The sequence below is a fragment of the Dermacentor albipictus genome, chromosome 4, assembly GCF_038994185.2.
Source record: "Dermacentor albipictus isolate Rhodes 1998 colony chromosome 4, USDA_Dalb.pri_finalv2, whole genome shotgun sequence".
NCBI lineage: Eukaryota > Metazoa > Arthropoda > Arachnida > Ixodida > Ixodidae > Dermacentor > Dermacentor albipictus.
This window is the reverse complement of record NC_091824.1, coordinates 166,127,635-166,148,374: the sequence shown is the minus strand read 5'-3', so window position 1 is coordinate 166,148,374 and position 20,740 is coordinate 166,127,635. Positions and strand designations below refer to the sequence as shown.

The following is a 20,740-nucleotide window of genomic DNA, read 5'->3' as shown; positions in this document are numbered from 1 at the left end:
CGGTGAGGTTCTGTTTTGATTTGGTACGCATATTGTTACCACATTCTCGCCTGTAGAAAACGTTCTTTATAATTCGTATCGTTGAATAAAACTTAAGTGCGATCCAAGAGCCACATTGACAAACCTTTCATTTCCATCGAAACTGAGAGTTGGGCGAGTTGGTGTGGTTCAACCTTAACGAAAAAGTGCGCGAAAAAGACGTAGACGAGAAAAGAGAAACGACAAACACGGGCGCTACTGGCAACTAACAGTTTATTTCCAAAGAAACAGAAAAAGTAGAAAACTATGCTGAAAGGAGAACAAGCATCCTCTCAAGTGTGCACGAGAAAACCACAATAAATAAATATTTTAGTTTTCTTAGTCGATTACGAGACAGATTACTTCGTCGCCACTACTTCGACTTAGCGTGTTTCACACCATCACACGTTGACATTATGTGTATTTGGTTTGTTCGTTTTACAGCGAATCTGTATATGGCCGTCCGTCTGTCCGTCCGTCCGTCTGTCGGTCGCCTGTATGCCGAAAGCTCCTCCGGTGCATTCCCATGCGCATGCGCGAAATAAGACAGAAAAATAGGCACGCGATTAGCCAACACCACTGAGGCAGCACAAAGCCTGTTTACGCAGATCCATGACGTCACACTATCTGGCCCGAAACTTACATTGACAAGGCTGGCGTGATGAAAGCGGTGACGTCAAAATCACTGTTGCCTACTCGGGAGCATCCTTATTAGATTCTGCGGCAGTCAGGCCAAGTAACATGACGCCATGGATCGGAGTGAAAAGGCCTTGTGCAATCTAGGTGGTGTTAGATTAGCTGCGCCAGTAGTAACGTCATTGCTCTCCGTCACACCCGAGTGCGCACGCAGCCGTTTCTCTCCGGCTCCGAAATGGTTAGGCTATGCGTCACACGTACTCCCGAGGAGCAGACAGCCTTCGATGGGCAACGCCGCGAGCAGAACCAGGAACGAGCTCGTCTACGCCGTGCCGATGCTGCAGCCCGGGCACTAGAACAGGCTCGTGCAGCCAAGCGCAAGTAGCAACTGCGTGCCAAGGATCCGGCAGTCTACTAAACTGTAGTTTAATGAACTGTCGGGATTAACTCAGTGATAAACCCCGGGGCCGCACGTTTCAGCTTCACCGGTTAACCCTCCGTACGCAGTGTTTGGGCGGTGATTTTTCAATACTTTGGAATAGTTCTGAGTTTTTGTGACCTGGCCTCACTTGCCTCACTCGCGACCTGGCCTCACCGCGGCATGCGGAATTCCTTCAGCTGAGAGCTACTCCTTACATTCATACGTGCATTTTTTCTCTGTTGTTGTTAGCGCCTTTTAGAACAACGGCCACAGGCGCTTTCGTTTAGCTTGTACGGGTCCCGAAACGAATCAATTTCACCACATGCTTTGTGTTACTGCATGGTGATAAACGCAGAGGACACACGCCGTTGCTAGCGCTTCATCTGTAAACAGGAGCAGTTTTAGCAATGTTACTGAAGTACTATAGCGCCAAACAGACGACACATGAAGAAGAGACACGGAAAGGCTCGTCGCCGTGTCTCTTCTTCATGTGTCGTCTGTTTGGCGCTATAGTACTTCAGTAATATGCACCAACTAGCCCAACAAAAAGTTCTGCTGGAATATCTTTCTTGTACAGTGGGCCCGTCAATATGTGTTTCCTCCCCTGAAAGCGCTCGTCCGTGTCTCTTCTTCATGTGTCGTCTGTTTGGCGCTATAGTAATTCAGTATTATGCACCAACTAGCCCAACAAAAAGTTCTTTAGCAATGTTCTCGTTCAAGAGCATTGGTAGCTGCCGTTACATGCTTATATTTTGCTTCCATCGACACAAGCTCAAATCTGCGACAGCTTTGGTGATGGCTCTGTAGTTCCGGCCGAAAACTGGCATTCATTGTGGATAGGCACTTTTTGCCGTGTATAGTGAACGCCATCGGTGCGCTGCTACAACTGGCTAGTCTGGTGCCACTGGTATCTTGTGGTATGACTTCACGAGGTCCACCTTGGAGAAGATGGTAGCACCGTGCAAGTTCGTTATTGTATTATCGTGAATGTGTAGCACAAGGTGGCGCTATAAACTAGCCAGTTATAGCGGTGGGCGGATGGCGTTCATTACAGTCCCTTTTGTGTGGGCTGGGTCATTTGCCTGGTGCAGAATCCACGGAGAGCTGACGTCCAGGTTGAACGTTCAGATTGCTTGCGCTGACATGGTGTGTACGCATTGCAGTCGAATTACTTTTTGAAGACCTCGCTTGTTGACGTAATGGGCGCGTCGCGGTGTAACCAAGCTGGTCATTGGCACTGCCTCGAGCATGGTGCGGCTGACACCTGTCGTATGTGTAAATCAAAATTCACCCATGTGAGTTTGGAGGCGCGTAACTGGCTCACAATGGCTCGAGGATCAAAGGGATCAGGAACGCTGTAGTACAGAGCACGTAAGACCAAGGGGCCGGCACAGTGTCGTGTCACCGGTGGTGTCGTGTGCTTACATTGCACCACTAAGCAAAGTAGGGTGCGCTGCGGCTTGCCTCTGTTTTTGCCCTGCGCGCCCTGACTTACCGCTGCCTTGTTCGGCGGAGCACATTATATAAAAGCAATTCACAGGTGCACAGGTGTCAGTTTATCAGTTGTTGTTGTTAGTTTGAGTTTTTGTTTAGCACTCCCCTGTTTCTCGTCTTTATAATTCTTTTTTTTTTTAAGGCGAAGCTTTCTTAGCAAACTCTTCCGGACCGCGGAAACTGCTGCCTTGTGTAATCCGTCGCCTCGCGTAGCAACGTGCGCGCGATATCATGTTCGCACGAAAACATGTGCGCTCACACGCCATGTTTCCATTACCCCGTGCACGCAGGAAAGAACCGGGAAAAGTAATAGTCATCATTACTCCTGCCTTTCGCGACGTATTTCTCTTAGCGTACATCTGTCATCATCACTCTTCCTTAGAAACATCACCCTTGTCCTCTAGACATCGCTGCGTCGACGGCGATTACAGTGTACACTCGCATGAACTGCTGCTTCCATTTTAGCTTAGATTGTGAATGGTGTAGCGCATAAACATGCCATCAAATGAAAGTTGGGACCGATTACGGCGCATAAACATAAACATTGCACCATATCACACGATACGATGATAATAAAGACATTGTACGTATGGTATCATTTAAGTAGCCGCTTCACGAGACCTTCGATTCAGCAATTCCAACATGCACAATGAATCAGCACAATGATTTTTCTTCACTCATCCTCAGTTGCGCTAATGTCAACATGACGTCATTGAATACCAACTCGCCGGAACCTGCAGCCTTGTTCTCGTACTGGTTGCTCTATTCATACTAATAGTCACAACCATTGAATAGTCGGTTGCCCTTTCGTAATTGATGACAAAACGCAGCACAAAGAACTTGGGCGATGAAAGGCGCCGGAGTAGACAACTCCTGTTTGGTTTTGATCATCACAGGAAATTTCAAGGCGCAGCGATACTTCAGTGTACGGGCCTTTTTTGTTGACATTTATAACGATGAGGAACGCGTATTTATTCCGAAATGAAACTTATAAGAAAGTTGATAGTAATTCTAATACTGAGAAGTGTTTCGGTGCAAGGAAAATGACAAATGTTGCGCATCACCAAACTTTCCAGTCTGGCTGTTTTCGATTTCACGTTTACAGTCCTTCATTCAAAGCTTTGAAGTCTTCATTTAATTTTTTATACCCCTAAAATTCTCTTTGGAAAGAAAACGCCACCCGATTCTTGGTCGATGCACCAAAGCGGGTATGTGCCGCTGCTGGGGTTCATTATCGTCACCGTCTGTCTTGTTTGCGCAAACAGTGAAAAGGATGGCAAATACAAAGAGAAAATCAGTCTAATGGCGGCGGCAGGCGGTTGCAGCCTTATTTATTGCAATAGAGGCTCGCAGTTTTTTTCTTTCACAGACACGTCTACTAGAGAAGTGTTCTTGTTTTAAGGGCTCATCATCATCAGTTGAGATGTAGGGCGCCATGGATGGCTCCTACTCAGCGTGGTCGCGAGCGCCATCTGTCACTAAGCAACTTCCATCCTGTAACACACACGCACAAGGTGCTGAAGCAACTGTCAAGCAGCCGGCTGAAAGACTGTGTCCGATTCGGCGATGGGACCAGCACACCCTCAACGCAACGCCGTCGCCGATAGCCGAGACGAACGGCACGGGCTGTAGTCGTCGGCGCCTTTCGATTCCGACGGCGTCCGGTCTAGCCTGTCATGCTTGAAGCCACGCAACCGAGGCACAGCGCCGCGGATCGCTCGCTGTGGAGGCAGGCACAGGTTGGCTCACCTGTGACGCAGTGCTGCCGGGGCTCGTGAGCGCAGCAGCAGGACGTACAGTGCACGCACCTTACGCAAATGGCGTCGGCGAGACCTCCACGAAAAGCCAGCGTCGGGGCTGCGAGCTTCGTAGCAGCCGTGGGCTTGGCTTTCGTCTCTCTGACGGTAAGTGTGAGCAAGCAGAAACAGCCTTGTTGCTGCTTCGCGTTTTTTTTCCCCTTAAACACGTAGCCGACAGCGAAACGATCCCGCTTTCAATTTTACCGCGAAATGAAATAGAATACATCGTTCAGTCGGGAAGACGCCAATATTGAAGCGGCGAGTAAAAAATATGTTCAATATGAAATAGATATAAAGGAACAACACTTTCCACAAAATATATGAACGTACAGAACGCGTTCTTATCACTTAAGATGGTAATCTATAGCCTTAGGACACATTAAATTAAACCAAAACGCGGGAGCACTGACACGAGCGCGCTCGCGCGGTAGCGCCGAGGGGCGCAAACGAGCCAGCTGTTGAAGAAGACGCTGCTGGAGCCAATCGTGATGACGATAGTTTCGTGTTGACACACGGACATGATCGTGGGGAGAGTAACCCATAACAGCCTCGTAGAAGAAAAAAAAAACGACTATGTGCAGCTAATCCCAGCTGATATCGAAGACTGCGTGTACCACGCTTTCGGAGGTGGTTACTCGTGGCATTATGTTGCACTATATGTTCTATGGGTGACGTCCCTTTACTGCCGTGCCTTAGATATACACGGGAACCAACCCGTACTTCGAGCTATGCTGCCCCAAGGACAACTTCGGAATTCCGTGTATCCAGAGGATCAGCGTCTCAACGGTAGCGTTAAACGACAGCGTTAAGAAATGTTAGCTGTCAGGAGGGAAGTATGCACACACAGGCACACACACGTTTGTAGAACACGTTGCTGCAAAATGCATGTGAAGCCGCATTTATCGGCTAGATAACACTCCCGCTATTTTCGTCTTTACAGCTGTGCAAAAGGAAGTTTTAGCTCGGGAGCTCATATCGAAATACACGGGAACGGAGGAATCATTTTCCTCAGCTACACCAACACCTATAGTGAGAAGACTTGTTGCATATAAAAGAAAAAGATAAAGTGCAGTGACTGTTGGAAGCGGATTTTTATTTTCGCCATCATTGTTTAAAATCAAATTTGTTGCAACTTGCAAAAAAATAAAGTAAAAACTCAAGTTTGAAGTTTACAGCTCCGTAACTCCATAATAAATAGTGGTATCACAATTATGTGATATCAATTATGTGATATGTGAGGTAGTCGGAAAGCCGATGAACATGCGTGGACAAGTACAATTCTAGCCGCGTCGCTGCGCCTTTTCCTTTTCTTGAGTCGCATATCGCCTCACATCTTTAGTGAGGCATTCGGCCACCGCAACCACGAGCTCGTTTGGGCATATACCCTGCTTCTTTTCTTTTTTCAAACGTGCCACTTGACCAGCATACTTCGTGCCATCTGGTTCAGATCATACTTCCGAAGGGCACTGTGCGGACATTCTTTAGCGATCCCTCTTCTTGCGAGGTTTGAATGAGCAGGCTTTTCCTTTCTTACTATAATACTACGGGTTCGGTACCGCCAGCACAAATTAAGAGACACAACTGCAAAAACTACAGCTGATTGTCGGCAGGCAGCTCTTGCATGAACTTCCGACTTTCAGAACAATGCGCAAAAACCAAGACATCTTTACAGCCTCTTCACTTTTATGAATTCGCACTTGTCCCAGTACCACCGAGTAATTATTTACGTGGTGGCACACGTTCAATGCAGGAAGTTATTTTTGCGCGTGCATGAATTTATTTATCACACCAGGCCACGAAGACATCAATAATGCCTGGCATAATGCGCAAACCAATGCAGATGCCATCCTCCTGGACAAATGCGTCGCTGTTAAAACTGACGAAGCCAGACAAAACGAGACGACAATGGACGTTACTGCGGTATTGTCGCTGCAAAGTCAGTGGACCGTCGGCCGACAGTGGTCTTGCGACCGTGCGACCGAGCGCTTACGATGACTCTATTGCGTTCGCCGTTCGGGCCAATGACTGGTGTGAAAAAGACGCTGACATCACAAAGCAATGGCATAGCGTTTGCAGACCAATCCACGACACGCTATCGTTCAACTGTGGCATAGAATTTGCGATACAACTTTTACAAATTAAAGAAGGTAACGTATAGAAAAATATTGGGCTTTGAAGCTTCAACCTTTTTTGTGTGGTAAGTACAAGTGAAAACGGCCTTCTCTGATCAAATAGCTAGCTCGCAGAACACATTTTGTGTATCCACTGAGGCTTGCGAGTCAAGTTAACTTATAAGACCCGCTGTTCGTCAGACATCTCTCTCTCTGTCCAGTACAGCTATAGATTATGCTCTTGTGCGAGACCACACATGTGCGCAGCTCTGCGCGCAGCTCTGCACGCTGTTTCCGCTGCTCTATCTAGCATCCTGAGTGGTGAATACAACGTCCATGTTCAGCCGCCACCTTGGAATTGTCGAGGAGGCTGCAGCGGTGACGTACAACTTCTGTTGACGTTTTTGTGTCGTCACGACGTGTTTCATTCCATCATTTGCAGCAAGGCTTCGGTGTTCATTAACTCCTCCTGGGAGTCCGGTCATATACTTGTTTCCGATGTCGTAGTCTGCAGGAAAAAAAGAACATGACAATGACCAAACAAGATACGCATGATGGGGCACTATATATGTATAAATGAGATTGTGCTGCTGGCGTGGAGCATCAACACATTTCCAAAATGAAACTAAGTGGCCTTAGTAGTAGACATAAAGAGGGAATAGGGACAACTGACTGCCCTGCGCTGCCGTCCACTCATGTTTCGGTGTGTGATTATCTTAAGTACAGTAAAGTTTATACTTTTTTTTATAAGCAAAATCCATATTTTCACCAACTCGACAGCATCAAAGTGATAAAATATAGCCATTTTTCACTCCTGAAACATCTTTGGATAAGTTCTTGCTCGCCAGTAGACGTAATTTTTCACAAAGTTTACCAACTTTGAAGGCAAGACCTCCCGGTGCATACTTCGCACTCTTGCACCTAAATGAAAGCTGGAATAAAGAGGCAACTCATCACGTTACCTCTATGATATTTGTTAGCTCGTGAGGCTACATGAAAGCTTTATTCGGAAAACAGAAGCGCACAACGTCAGCAAAGTGGTATCAAGTGCATAACTGATGCTTTGTAGCGAAAACGTTCACTTTGCAGGGCGCTCAAGAACTCGCTGTGGTGTCCCTAATTACACCGAGCGAGCATCCAGTCCAGTTGTGCATGTCGTACTACCCAGAGTTCAAAGAGCTGCCGGATGGTCCAGACGCTGCGGTGAGAGTCCCAGCGCCTTTTTCGTTTACTGTTTTTTTGTGATCGCAGGCAACCCTATGCGATTAACTTATGACTTGCATATAAAATTTAGAGACGATAGAGTGTTTAGTGTTAAAACAACCTAATGTTCTTTGACAGCACTCACACTGCCGGCCTTAATGCCGCCCTGCGTCAATGCAACCCTGAATTGTGCTGCCACCAGTTTGCATTTTCGCTATTAATCGCTAATGGATAACCCAGTGAATGGTTTTCGCTTCCTTTGATCCATAAAACTAACCATTGTGGTAGGCGCGGATCCATGGCTTGACCCGTCTGTCTCCAATGCGGAAGTGTTTTCATAGGACTATCAGTGCTTCAGGCGTCATCGTGCCACACCTTGTGGTTAATAATGTAATTATGGGGTTTTACGTGCCAAAACTACTTTCTGATTATGAGGCATGCCGTAGTGGAGGACCACCTGGTAAAGTAAAGGCTAAACTGTTCTTATTCCTCACCCGTGTTTTGACAGTCCGCTATTAGCCCAACAGACGATGCCTTTGTTCCAAAACTAAACGATATGCCTGAAGCTGGTATAATTTATGCGAATTTCCTTTTGCTCGCTCATGCTATAGCTCTATAGTAGGGCTGCACTGTGTGTGCGCGTGCAGTGTGCGTGTGGTATGCGCGTGGTATTCGTTTGAGCGTGCGTGCGCGTTCTTGCGCGTGAGTGGGCGTATGCGCGTGAGTGTGAGTGTGCGTGTGAGTGTGAGTTCGTGTGCACTTTCATGTGAGAACATGACAATGACCAAACAACAAGTGTTTGCGTGAGTGTTTGCGTGAGTGTTTGCGTGAGTGTTTGCGTGAGTGTTTGCGTGAGTTTTTGTTTGTGTGAGTGTTTGTTTGTGTGAGTGTGCGTGTGAGTGTGAGTGTGCGTGTGAGTGTTTGTTTGTGCGAGTGTTTGTTTGTGTGAGTGTGAGTGTGCGTGTGAGTGTGCGTGAGAGTGTGAGTGTGCGTGTGAGTGTGAGTGTGCGTGTGCGTGTGAGTGTGCGTGTGAGTGTGAGTGTGCGTGTGCGTGTGAGTGTGAGTGTGAGTGTGAGTGTACGTGTGCGTGTGCGTGTGCGTGTGCGTGTGCGTGTGCGTGTGAGTGTGAGTGTGAGTGTGAGTGTGAGTGTGAGTGTGAGTGTGAGTGTGAGTGTGCGTGTGAGTGTGCGTGTGAGTGTGAGTGTGCGTGTGAGTGTGAGTGTGAGTGTGCGTGTGAGTGCGAGAGTCTGTGCGCGTGTTCGTATGCGTGTTCGGGTTTGTGTGAGTGTGAGTGTGAGGGTTTTTGTACGTGTTTGTGTACGTGTTTTTGAGCGTGTTTTTGAGCGTGTTTTTGAGCGTGTTTTTGAGCGTGTTTTTGAGCGTGTTTGTGTGCGTGTTTTTGAGCGTGTTTTTGAGCATGTTTGTGTATGTGTGTTGCACTTCACATACACACTTTTGCCCACTTCGACAGACCTAATGCTAACACCCCTAATATCGTTTTCAGCTTCGACAACAATCCGTTTATTCTCACGAGTTAACGGAACAAGACAGACATGATCCCGATTTTTCAGGAGGTGCTCCAGGTGATAAGCTTTACAAGCCAGAGCAGCTGTGATAAGCCGTATGGAATCGACCTCAAGGAAAAGGTGGTACTCATTCAAGACACCGGCAACTGCACTCTGGAAAAAGCCATGCAGATATACAAGGATGCCAGAGCTTACGCCCTCATAATTGCGCTATCCTCGAATAAGCTCGTAAGTGTGGGGTAACGGGGGGATATCGGGTGAATATAAGATTATAGCAACATTATTTTTTCTCGCTATTGCAAAACTTATTCAGTACTTTAACAAGTTGAAGTAGACTAGGCATGTTGATAAAGCTACTGGCGAGGTATCGATGGCCTTTTGATGATATATCGCTTTGATGTCCGAGTATTTGTAGGTTTTAACAAGTAAGAAAAATAGAGGACTTTCTTAGTTCTATTATGCAGATGCGACCATGCCTATATATAAGTTCTCCTCAATGTGCGAGGTAGGCGATGTTTGCCTAATTTTTCGCAAGTAGTCGAAAGGTGTTTGGCATCACCTATTGTTATTTACGTTTGCATTGTGCTGCATCTGTGGTACCTATCTCTATTTTTCAGCGTGAGGTCCTGCACCGCTGTATGGAACTAGCCGTGCAGTTCGTTCAGTCCATTGCCAAAGAACGACATTGAACCTATTTATTTATTTATTTATTTATTTATTTATTTATTTATTTATTTATTTATTTACTCGCGGTCTAGAATTAGGCTGTTGCGTGCTGTTTTCCTTGCTCACTCTTCCCTGATTTATCATTTCATTGAAAGCGATAAGGAAAATTAAAAATTAAATTATGGAGTTTTACGTGCCAAAACCACTTGCTGATTATGAGGCACGCCGTAGTGGAGGACTCCGGTAATTTAGACCACCTGGGGTTCTTCAACGTGCACCTAAATCTAAGTACATGGGTGTTTTCGCATTTCGCCCCCATCGAAATGCGGCCGCCTTGGCCGGGAGCGATAAGGAAACAATTTTGTAACGTTGCAGTGAATTGGAACGACGGTTATACAGGGTCTTCCAAGTTAAACTAACAGTAATTTTGATAAATACGCGATGCTAACTACGCAAATTCTGCTTGCACAGGCGGTTTATGTGCGCTGACAAGCACAATTTTCACAAACACTTAGTTATCGAGCGAATACTTAACACGAACTTGTTAATGAACTTTTTGCTATCACGATTAGGATATATGTTTGTCTTAAACGTCAAGACAATCGTATTCGAAGACGATTTCACTTTGTTTGGTCCTCCTGGAGTGCTGCTGTTCCGAGATATTCAAAATCGAATTCGACACTCATTCAGCTAATTCCGCACTCAAGGAACATAGATTTTAGCGCAACGTCAAGCCGTGAGGGAATGTCAACCTGAGGGAATGGGAAAAAGTCAGTCGTTGCTCGTCTTCTCCAGCCGATAGCAATATTGCAGTTGTTGTCAGCTCTGACCAGCTTGCAAATGATATGCCACACGCAGTAAGCTACGTCATAACGGGGGCTTGACCTTGTGTTGAGATCCATGCCCCTGAATGCGAAATTGGTCGGATGAGTGTCAAATTTGATGATGAATATCTCGAAACAAAAGCTTCCAGGAGAATCAAACAAAGTGAAGTTGTCTTCACCTGTGCAAGCAGATTTTGCATAGCTAGCATAGCGTTTTATTAAAATTATTGTTACTTTAGTTCTAAGACCTTGTACATTACGCTAAGGTAGCAGTAGACAGTGCGAAAGCTGGGACAATGTCAATACTATAGACATACACAGCGCTGGCTATTTGCTGCTTGCATTCGATATTTCTAAACCTAACGGCCTGTTCTGGCTGCACGCTGTGAGGAATATTCGTTGCAAAAACACTTGAAAGTTATTGCTTTGTGAGGAATTCTCGCAGTTGAAATGTGCAAGATAAAATGACGTTGCATTGTGTTGCAGATTTCAGATACCATGCGCCCATTTATGCTCTTTTTTTACTTCAGGAAGAGTAAACACCATAGGAACAAAGTTTTAGTTTTATACATACTCATTCAAGAATATTCACTGAATCTGGCTTTGTCTTTCTTCCATATACAGAATGACATTACTGTCGAGAAGACGTCTTCGTCTGTGACGGACCTGGTGCTCATATTTGCAGCAAACAAATCGGCTCATTTGCTTAAGGTACGTGTGTATTGTGCCTGCTACGAACGATTTGCTTCCCTGGTTTCTTTTGCTCGACGTGAGCTTGAGTTACCGCTGCTCACCCCGAGAAGACAGAGGAAGTATATCGATGGTGACGATGGCTTCTAGCTAGTATAAATGTAGGACGGATCGAAGATTTTGCGGGCTGACATGATTGAAACATAGCTAGAGAGGAATGCAAAGTAAAAGAAACATGACGATGCGCTGACTTTAGAATGAAATTTATTAAGAAAAAACACCAAATTTAATATATTTCACACGCCGTTTGGCGGTCAAAAAAGAAACAGAAACAAATAAGAAAAAATATTTAAAGCAAGGAAGGCGAACATTGACACGAGTAATCAAGATCGGGGGCACCACGAATGTGATAATTAGCCCTATAATTTAGTCAGCGCTTCGTTCTGTATACCTTCCTTCTTCTCTCGCATACCTTTACCTTTAGTCTTGTAGCCAGCGTTTAGGGTGATAGCGGCATCATTTTCGTGTAGTGATGCACTCCTTGTAAATCACGTAATGGAAAAATACGACCAATGAATAATCGATGGCAGCAACGTAGCTTTTATATAGCGAGTTCTATCTTTCCCGCAGAAAAACATGAGTTGCAAAAACGTTTAGAATTTATTTTAGTTGAACACGTTATCTCATGACGCCATTATATTATCCTCTTGTTAACCATCTGCGCTTGTTGCAGCGTCACCGCTGACGTCACGAGAAGCTTTCTTTCTTGCCCGGTCTCGTCTTCGTTTCGATGAAACGTTTGTTGTTTGATTAAAATTACTTCTGCGTTTTTATGCAAATTGAACTACCTTGCGTGGGACATGAGGCGCAAGAATACTTGAAGCAAACGCTTCTCTGACGTCAAAATTTCTGATTATCAGATAGTACCCGTTGAATATTCGCATTTGATTAAAAGTGATGTATTCGACAGTTTTTAAATATATGACGTGACACAAATATTCTGAACTAATCTCAAGTTTTGAGAGCACATTGGCAAACACCAGCTTCAGCTTGTTCTCTGTGCTCATCCACCCAGTGCGGCCTCTGAGTTGCCTCAGCGTTGCGTCGCTTTGCACAAGGCCATGGATTCGATTCCCGCTCTTGGTGACCACGTGTCGATAAGGCGAATGGCAACAACATGTGCCGTGCTTTCGATGCACGTTATACAACACTGGGTGGTCAGAATAATTCGGGTGCCCCCGAAAGAGAAATCATCGGTGTTAAACCGAATACTTTGTATACCCTTTCCAACCACAGCACCACAAACACGCCGCATGAGCTTTCTCTTTGAGTAAGCCATGACCAACTTGTTAGTGCCTGGGGCTGCCGGAAGTTTCACCAGTGCGTACACCATCTGCTCATAGCGCTCCACCAAGCTTTCCTCTCTATTACGCCTTAATAAACATTATTTTAGATCATTATGACAAAATCGCTTCCCTGTTTAGTTTCAGGCCTTAAAGCATTAAGTGAGAACCGTTCCTCAGAATCCAAGTACGATGAAAGCATAGTCATTCTTATTGTAAATTATAGCATGCGCAAGTGAGAGGCGTTCGTGGACATCTGACTGCTAATATATGACGTATTGCGAACTAGCCTTTTCTGTTGATTCAGTGTGTGTAAGCAAGGTGGCTAAGTGTGCTAACTAGTTTACACACACTTTATCTGTGCATTGAACCTTTGATGCCGTCATTGAAGGGCAGAGTTGCATAAGAAACATACATGCTATATGCGATTTGTAGTTTTTTTTAGCCCCTAAGTGCGTTGTGAGATTCTTGAATCTTAAGTCACGTCTGTTTGTACATTCTCTGACACATCTGAACGAAAACCACGGGTTTCGCAGACAGCACTGCCAAATTTCAGCAGACTATGGGTGTGTTCTTCTCTCTTTTAGAAACTCATGATACCGAAGCAGCCACTTCCGGTGAAATTGTTCACCAAAAGCATGGAAGTAGACCCTGGCCTGCTAGTAATATGGTTTCTCGCAGTCTTCTCAGTAGGAATTGGCTCATACTGGTCGGGAAACATCAGGCATCAGGTGTAAGTATACCCTTCTCTGTCTTATAGGTTCACACTACGATTGAAGGGGAGCTCTCTCCATAGCACTGCCCATGCATTCGCCCTCCGTATGGGCCGGTGCCTAAAAGCCAAGCGTATGGCCTGAAAACTGCTTCACAAAGCAAGCTGTAGCAGTTCTCTGTTACTCGTAGCCTCTGAAATGACTGCGTCATAGCTAAGTGCTACCACTAGTGACAGAAAATTAGCGCATCTCTGGTTCCATGTATGAGCGCCTTTGTTGGGAAAAAAACAAAAAGAACAAGAAAACAATTGAGCTTTCTTTTTTCTGCTGGCCGCATGGGCCACATGGGCCGCATGGAGACTTAATCACCACTGTCAGTTTTTCGTAGTATCAGTCTCCATCCAGCAACGCCTGTTTCGTTGCCTAGGTGGTGGTGCTGTCTATGTGCTGGTGCTAATATGCGGCCGACATCTTTAGCCAATCTCGCAGCAAGCACATCATTCCGGCATTTGTGCCACGCAGCAGTGTTTCTAATGTGCAAATTCATGCAGACGTGCCTCATTGATATGTCCATCGATATTTACACTAAGCTTCACTAACTCTGAAATTTAACTGACGAAAATGTGTGCAATATTTTTTTTGTGCTGATTGAATATTTCTTTCATTATTATTACTTTTTGTTTTTGTGTCTGCTTAAACTGCACTGTGGACCAAGTTCGCGCGTCGACCAAAAGGCACCGCGCATTACAAACGCGGCCAGAACACGGTAGGCTAAAGATTCCGCTACAACGCTACGTCTTTGAACACGGATTCGAAATAAAGTACAAGAAAACCCCCTCAATCCTATCTATCGGTGCTCTCAAACATTAGCGGAAGAGAGTAAAGGCTGCAATGTTTGTTGTTGTAACCTACAACGAAGGGCTTGACCGATACTGCTTCGTTTCATTTCTATAGTGTCATAGTCAGCTGATCGACGCTACGGTTACCATTTGAGTTGCGTCGCAGAGTGAAAAATTGGCTGGGGTTCAAAGTGGCTTGAACCTAGTTATACGAGCGAAAGCTCTGTTAAGCATGGTTAGACATGGTTGTGCCGCGATATCTGAGAACCCCGTCCCAAGCAACACTGATTGCACGTCATACATTATGCGCTGTGCTGTGTCGTTGATATTCCTCACTTCCGCTGCAGAAAACAAAAAATGATAGTGCATGTGGCATAGACGATATGAAGCCTCAGCCTACAAAAGCAATTTCTCATATCATTGTTCGGCCACTCTCTCCCATATCCAACTTAATTCTTTGCACCGGAACGTTTCCTGATAAACTAAAGATCGCAACAGTGACAGCAATTTTCGAAGGAGGCGACAAAGGCGACTTGCCAATTACCGGCCAGTCTCAGTCTTGCCGATATTCTCAAAAGTTTTTGAACAGGCCATCTATTCTAGGTTCTCTAAGTTTTTTCTACATAACATAATAACTAAGCAGCAGTATGGCTTTCAAAAACAAAAATCTACTGAAGCGGCCTTATTGGAAACAAAAGATAAAATTATTTCCAACTTCGAGCACGAACTGTTCACTTTAGGCTTGTTCCTTGATTTCCGTAAAGCATTTGACTCGGTAAAGCATGACATATTATTAGACAAACTGTATAAACATGGAATTAGAGGAGTAGCTTTAGATCTGGTTCAAAGCTACCTTAAAAATCGCGTTCAATACACTGGCATTAATGACTTCAAATCTAGGATTGGGCATATAACATGCGCCGTTCCTCAGGGGTCAATTCTTGGGCCGCTTATTTTTCTAATTTATGCAAATGATATCGTAAATGTACCACACACGCCACATTTAACATTATATGCAGACGACAGTGGCGCTTTTTTTTCCGGCACGGAATTAAAGTAATTATATGATCAGGCTAACGATTGGCTGCAGGAACTGTCAAAATGGCTTAAAATTAACAGTTTAGAAATAAACATAAAAAAACAAGGTATGTTATATTTAGACTTCGTAATAAGCCAGCTCCTGACGAGAACTTTATTCATTTTCCTAATCAAGTAATCGACCGAGTTACATCATACAAATTTCTTGGTATATATTTTAACGAATACCTAGGTTGGTCTATGCATACAATTATTGTCCGTGCAAATGTGTCGCGAGGGATTGGTATTACATGTAAATTACGAAGCTTGATTCCAGTGTGGTTGAAGAAACAGCTGTACTACAATTTCGTACACTCACACATTCATTACTGTCTACTTGTGTGGGGTACCACGACAAAAACTAACATGGAAAGTATACTTGTGCTCCAAAAAAGAGTATACGTATTATCGAAGGTGAACCATAGCATTGTCACACCGCTCCAATATTTAAAGAGCAACAAATCCTGACTATTGGTAATATACTCAATAAGAAAATAGCTATTCTAATATATAACCAAAGAGTATCTGATCCAGTTGGTTTCGTAAATAAATACCTTCGGATAGAACACTGCCGCGACTTGCGACATACGTTTTATAAAACGGAAAAGCTGCGCACAAACTACGGCACCCACAAGCTTGATTACTTAATGCCAGATTTCTTACACAAACACCCTAATGCATTGTCCATTATCGAAAGAAGCATTTCTGTCCACGCCCTGAAAAAAACTATGCATCCCTACCCATTATCATTTCAGTAGGAACGGACTACGTAGGCAAATGATTACCTTTGTTGTACAGAATTGTCATGTTTCCAATGTTGTTCACTATATCGTCTAGTGTTTGTATAATTACTCTTGAAGTCACCATATTTTACATATATTGTGTATCCTTGCAGTTATATGTGGTTCCCACTACTTTTTTGACTTTCTTAAACTACGAGTTGCCGTTTTCTTTTTTTTACTGTTTTTATTTGTTATGCTCACTAAGTGTTTTTGCTTATGGGTAGCTGGCGCTTTGTCAGGCATTTATTTGCCTTTTCGCCAGCGTCCACGGAAAATCTGTACATGACCGTCCGAAATAAACAAACTTCAAACTTCAAAAAAAAAAAACGTGGTCCTTCAGTGCTTCTTCCCGGCGAGCTATATCGGCAGGGTACTCAGACGCAGCCCTGGCGCCTGAGACGAAGAGTAGACGCGCTCGCACCGGCGCGTGCTTCGTCCATGGCGAGACTGAGCGACCAAGCGCCGCCGAAGCAGCTGTTCAAACCCTCGCCTACTCGCATGGTACACAGCGGCGAGGCTCGAGCGAGCGCAGCTGCGACGCCTCTCCACAGTGGATCACGTGACGTCACACGAGCGCCGGCGGCTGAAGGTCAAACGCGTGCCGTGATTGACCTTGGGAGTTTCACCTCGAAGAGTACAGCTTTCGCTCTAATACCGGATCGCTGGCAGGTTCTGAGTGGTGAATGTTGGAGGTGTTCTTAGACGTTGAACGAAGATGATTTGATTTGGATGTTTGAGTATTGAGAAAGTTTAGTCTTGATAGTTAACTATTTGTCTTGAACTATTTAGTCTTGATTTCGAACCGATTTTGAGCGGTGTCATCTTTGTTTGCTCAATATTTTGTTTGTGTACCTTTTGTTTAGTTCCGTAGTGAGTTAGTCACTGAACCAGTCAACCAGTTAGTGAGTTAGAAGGTTAATTAGTTTAGTGTTAGAAAATCATTCAACTATTCAGTCAAATGATTAACTAGTTTATCAAAGAATCCCAGCTGGTCAGAACTTATCCGAAGCCCTCACTGCATGACACGACGTTCCTCATAACCCACTTCGTTATTTTCGGGATGTTGAACCCCTCAATATAGGTTAGTTAGTTAGTTAGTTAGTTAGTTAGTTAGTTAGTTAGTTAGTTAGTTAGTTAGTTAGTTAGTTAGTTAGTTAGTTAGTTAGTTAGTTAGTTAGTTAGTTAGTTAGTTAGTTAGTTAGTTAGTTAGAACGATGCGTACCCTTGCCATGGTGACATCCTCGGTTGCCTGTGCACAAATATTTGTGTTCAGGGACTGTCTTCTGTGGCACACCATTGCATGCAGGTACTTGTGCGAGGTGCACAAGAGTCAAGAAGCGGCGATGCGCCGTCGGCGGCTCTCGAGCACCGGCACCGTGGCCGGCCGGCGGCCCAGCCGGCCGCAAGGCATGAACGTCATCGAGGAAGAAAGCTCGCTCGACGTCTCGCCCGTCTGGGTGCTCTCCTTCGTCGTCGTCATGGCCAGCATGCTCGTCGTCCTGTACCTTTTCATCGCATACCTCGGTGAGCATGGCGACCCCGCGCCACCTCGAATGTGGGAGAACTGTGCTTATATTTTACCGCTTACGGATCCTATAGGTTCGGTTATTAGAGGTCACGTCTGAAATTTACTGTCACTCTTGGTCGCATCACCGTGCGGTTCCTTAATTGCGTTGTCTACAGTGGGACACCCATTCGAGGTAGCTTGCTACTAGTTACTGGTTTGTCGTAAGCACTGTGCCAAACTTTCGCAATTTCGTTACAATAGAGCTTGCAAAAGGCTGTAGGAAGAAAAATCTTAGGGCACCTCGATAAGATCTATATATTAAGACGGCAGTGTGGATTCTATACCAAAGGTGGACGGATGACATTCCACTTGAGATTGGAATTAAGAGGTGGAGTTGGGCATTTCACGTATTGCCTGGTGCAGATATCCCGTGGTTTATCAGGAGTGACAATGGTGGGTACCAATGTAATGTAAACGCAGCCGAGGCCTGGAGAGTATTAGATGGAGTGATAAAATTATGACGTGGATGGGACAGTTGGCATAGGTGCATGATCTCTAGGTGCATGTTCTTTTGTCTCCTTTGACTTAAATTAGTGGCGTTTACACTAATGTCATATGGGGCACGTCGCTTAACATTCCTAGCGCATCGCATCCATGTAAACGGCGGCAGTGCGGTAGGGAGATGAATCGAACTGTTGCGACGGGAGAGGGTATGGTTCGAGACAAGGAAATTTCTCACTTGGTAGACATAAACGCTGGCGTATCGCACTGAGGGATATAGGGAAAGTGAGACAAGTGCCGGCGTGCGCTCTCGTCCACTTAACACTTGTTTCGGACCAATGGGGACGCGCCACGTGGAAACGCTGTCGCAAAGTAATTACTGTTATGAGCTAAGAAATGCGATACGCTAGTGTCACATTCACATAAACGCGGGCATTGACTCATAATGATGCGTCATAGGACATGTGCCCAGACAGGGCTCACCTTCACTTCACAGCTTGGCTACTTCTGTGAAGTAGCATGACAACCGGAAGCTGCGAAGCGTACTTGCAGTGAAAGAGCCTGCTTACAGAAGTGCCAACACCTCAAGCTCAGAGTAAACCCGTCCAAAACCTGCAGAGTCTGTGAATGACGCCAACGTACCTGTCCGGCGGGAATCTGCATTCTGCCACGATATACTGCTGAGAAAGCATGCTCGTTAAGGGGCCGATAGCACTTCAGTAAGCTGTCTTTCACTAACTTTTTTTATGCTTGCTACTTGCGTATACTGGGTGTTTTAGCGAATCCTTTAAAAAATGTTTAAAGGTTGCCTGTGGCAGATAGCACAATTTTAGTTCATGAGCTGGCCTACTCGAAGAGGTGGACATTAAAAAAAATTGAAATGCATAATCGATTAATTAACAAAAATCAGGCCGCCACTGGAATCTGAACCTGGCAACGTTTAACGCTAGAACGTTATCTAGTGAGGCGAGTCTGGCAGTGTTATTGGAGGAATTAGAGGGTAGTAAATGGGATATAAAAGGGCTCAGTGAGGTTAGGAGGACAAAAGAAGCATATACAGTGCTAAAAAGCGGGCACGTACTGTGCTACCGGGGCTTAGCGGAGAGACGAGAACTAGGAGTCGGATTCCTGATTAATAAGGAAATAGCTGGTAACATACAGGAATTCTATAGCATTAACGAGAGGGTGGCCGGTATTGTTGTGAAACTTAATAAGAGGTACAAATTGAAGGTGGTACAAGTCTATGCCCCTACATGCAGTCATGATGACCAGGAAATCGAAGGCTTTTATGAAGACGTGGAATCGGCGATGGGTAAAGTCAAAACAAAATACACTATACTGATGGGCGACTTCAATGGCAGGGTAGGCAAGAAGGAGGCTGGAGACAAGTCAGTGGGGGAATATGGCATAGGCTCTAGGAGAATAGCAGAGGAGAGTTATTAGTAGAGTTTGCAGAACAGAATAATATGCGGATAATGAATACCTTTTTCCGCAAGCGGGTTAGCCGAAAGCGAACGTGGAGGAGCCCGAATGGTGAGACTAGAAATGAAATCGACTTCATACTCTGCGCGAACCCTGGCATCATACAAGATGTAGACGTGCTCGGCAAGGTACGCTGCAGTGACCATAGGATGGTAAGAACTCGAATTAGCCTAGACTTGAGGAGGGAACGGAAGAAACTGGTACACAAGAAGCCAATCAATGAGTTAGCGGTAAGAGGGAAACTAGAGGAATTTCGGATCAAGCTACAGAACAGGTATTCGGCTTTAACTCAGGAAGAGGACCTTACCCCCGTATTCAGAAATGCAACTTAAGTCGAAGCACATGCTTGACTTGATTTAGATGACGCCTGGCGTTAACGTGCCCAAAGACGCTCACTGCGTTTCCTTCGGCGCGTTCCCGATAGGCGTCACTCGGATCAAGTCAAGCATGGGCTTCGACTTAAGTTGCATTTCTGCATACGGGGGTTAGTGTTGAAGCAATGAACGACAATCTCATGGGCATCATTAAGGAGTGCGCAATAGAAGTCGGTGGTAACGCCGTTAGACAGGAAACCAGTAAGCTATCGCAGGAGACGAAAGATCTTATCAAGAAACGCCAATGTATGAAAGCCTCTAACCCTACAGCTAGAATAGAACTGGCAGAACTTTCTAAGTTAATCAACAAGCGTAAGACAGCGGACATCAGGAACTATAATATGGATAGAATTGAACAGGCTCTCAGGAACGGAGGAAGCCTAAAAACAGTGAAGAAGAAACTAGGAATAGGCAAGAATCAGATGTGTGCGTTAAGAGACAAAGCCGGCAATATCGGTACTAATATGGATGAGATAGATAGAGGGTGTAGATGAGCCATATGTAAAAATACTGGAAGATATCTATAGCGGCTCCACAGCCACCGTAGTCCTCCACAAAGAAAGCAACAAAATCCCAATAAATAAAGGCGTCAGACAGGGAGATACGATCTCTCCAATGCTATTGACAGCATGTTTACCGGGGGTATTCAGAGACCTGGAGTAGGAAGAATTGGGGATAGAAGTTGATGGAGAATACCTTAGCAACTTGCGATTCGTTGATGATATTGCCTTGCT

General features: G+C 45.1%; 1 protein-coding gene across 2 annotated transcripts in view; it reads left to right on the top strand.

Moving 5' to 3' along the window:
- The first annotated feature begins 3,933 nt into the window (after nucleotides 1-3,933).
- LOC135910077 (signal peptide peptidase-like 2B) overlaps nucleotides 3,934-20,740 on the top strand; it is a 45,193-nt gene continuing 28,386 nt past the window's right edge. The window contains exons 1-6 of one of the 2 annotated variants that reach the window (XM_065442085.2): nucleotides 3,934-4,473; nucleotides 7,569-7,682; nucleotides 9,254-9,436; nucleotides 11,323-11,409; nucleotides 13,319-13,464; nucleotides 17,449-17,666. In XM_065442085.2, the coding sequence (XP_065298157.1) occupies nucleotides 4,387-4,473; nucleotides 7,569-7,682; nucleotides 9,254-9,436; nucleotides 11,323-11,409; nucleotides 13,319-13,464; nucleotides 17,449-17,666 (835 nt within the window). In that variant the 5' untranslated portion in view covers nucleotides 3,934-4,386. The remainder of the gene's footprint in view (nucleotides 4,474-7,568; nucleotides 7,683-9,253; nucleotides 9,437-11,322; nucleotides 11,410-13,318; nucleotides 13,465-17,448; nucleotides 17,667-20,740) is intronic. The other variant, XM_065442082.2, reaches the window with a different exon arrangement.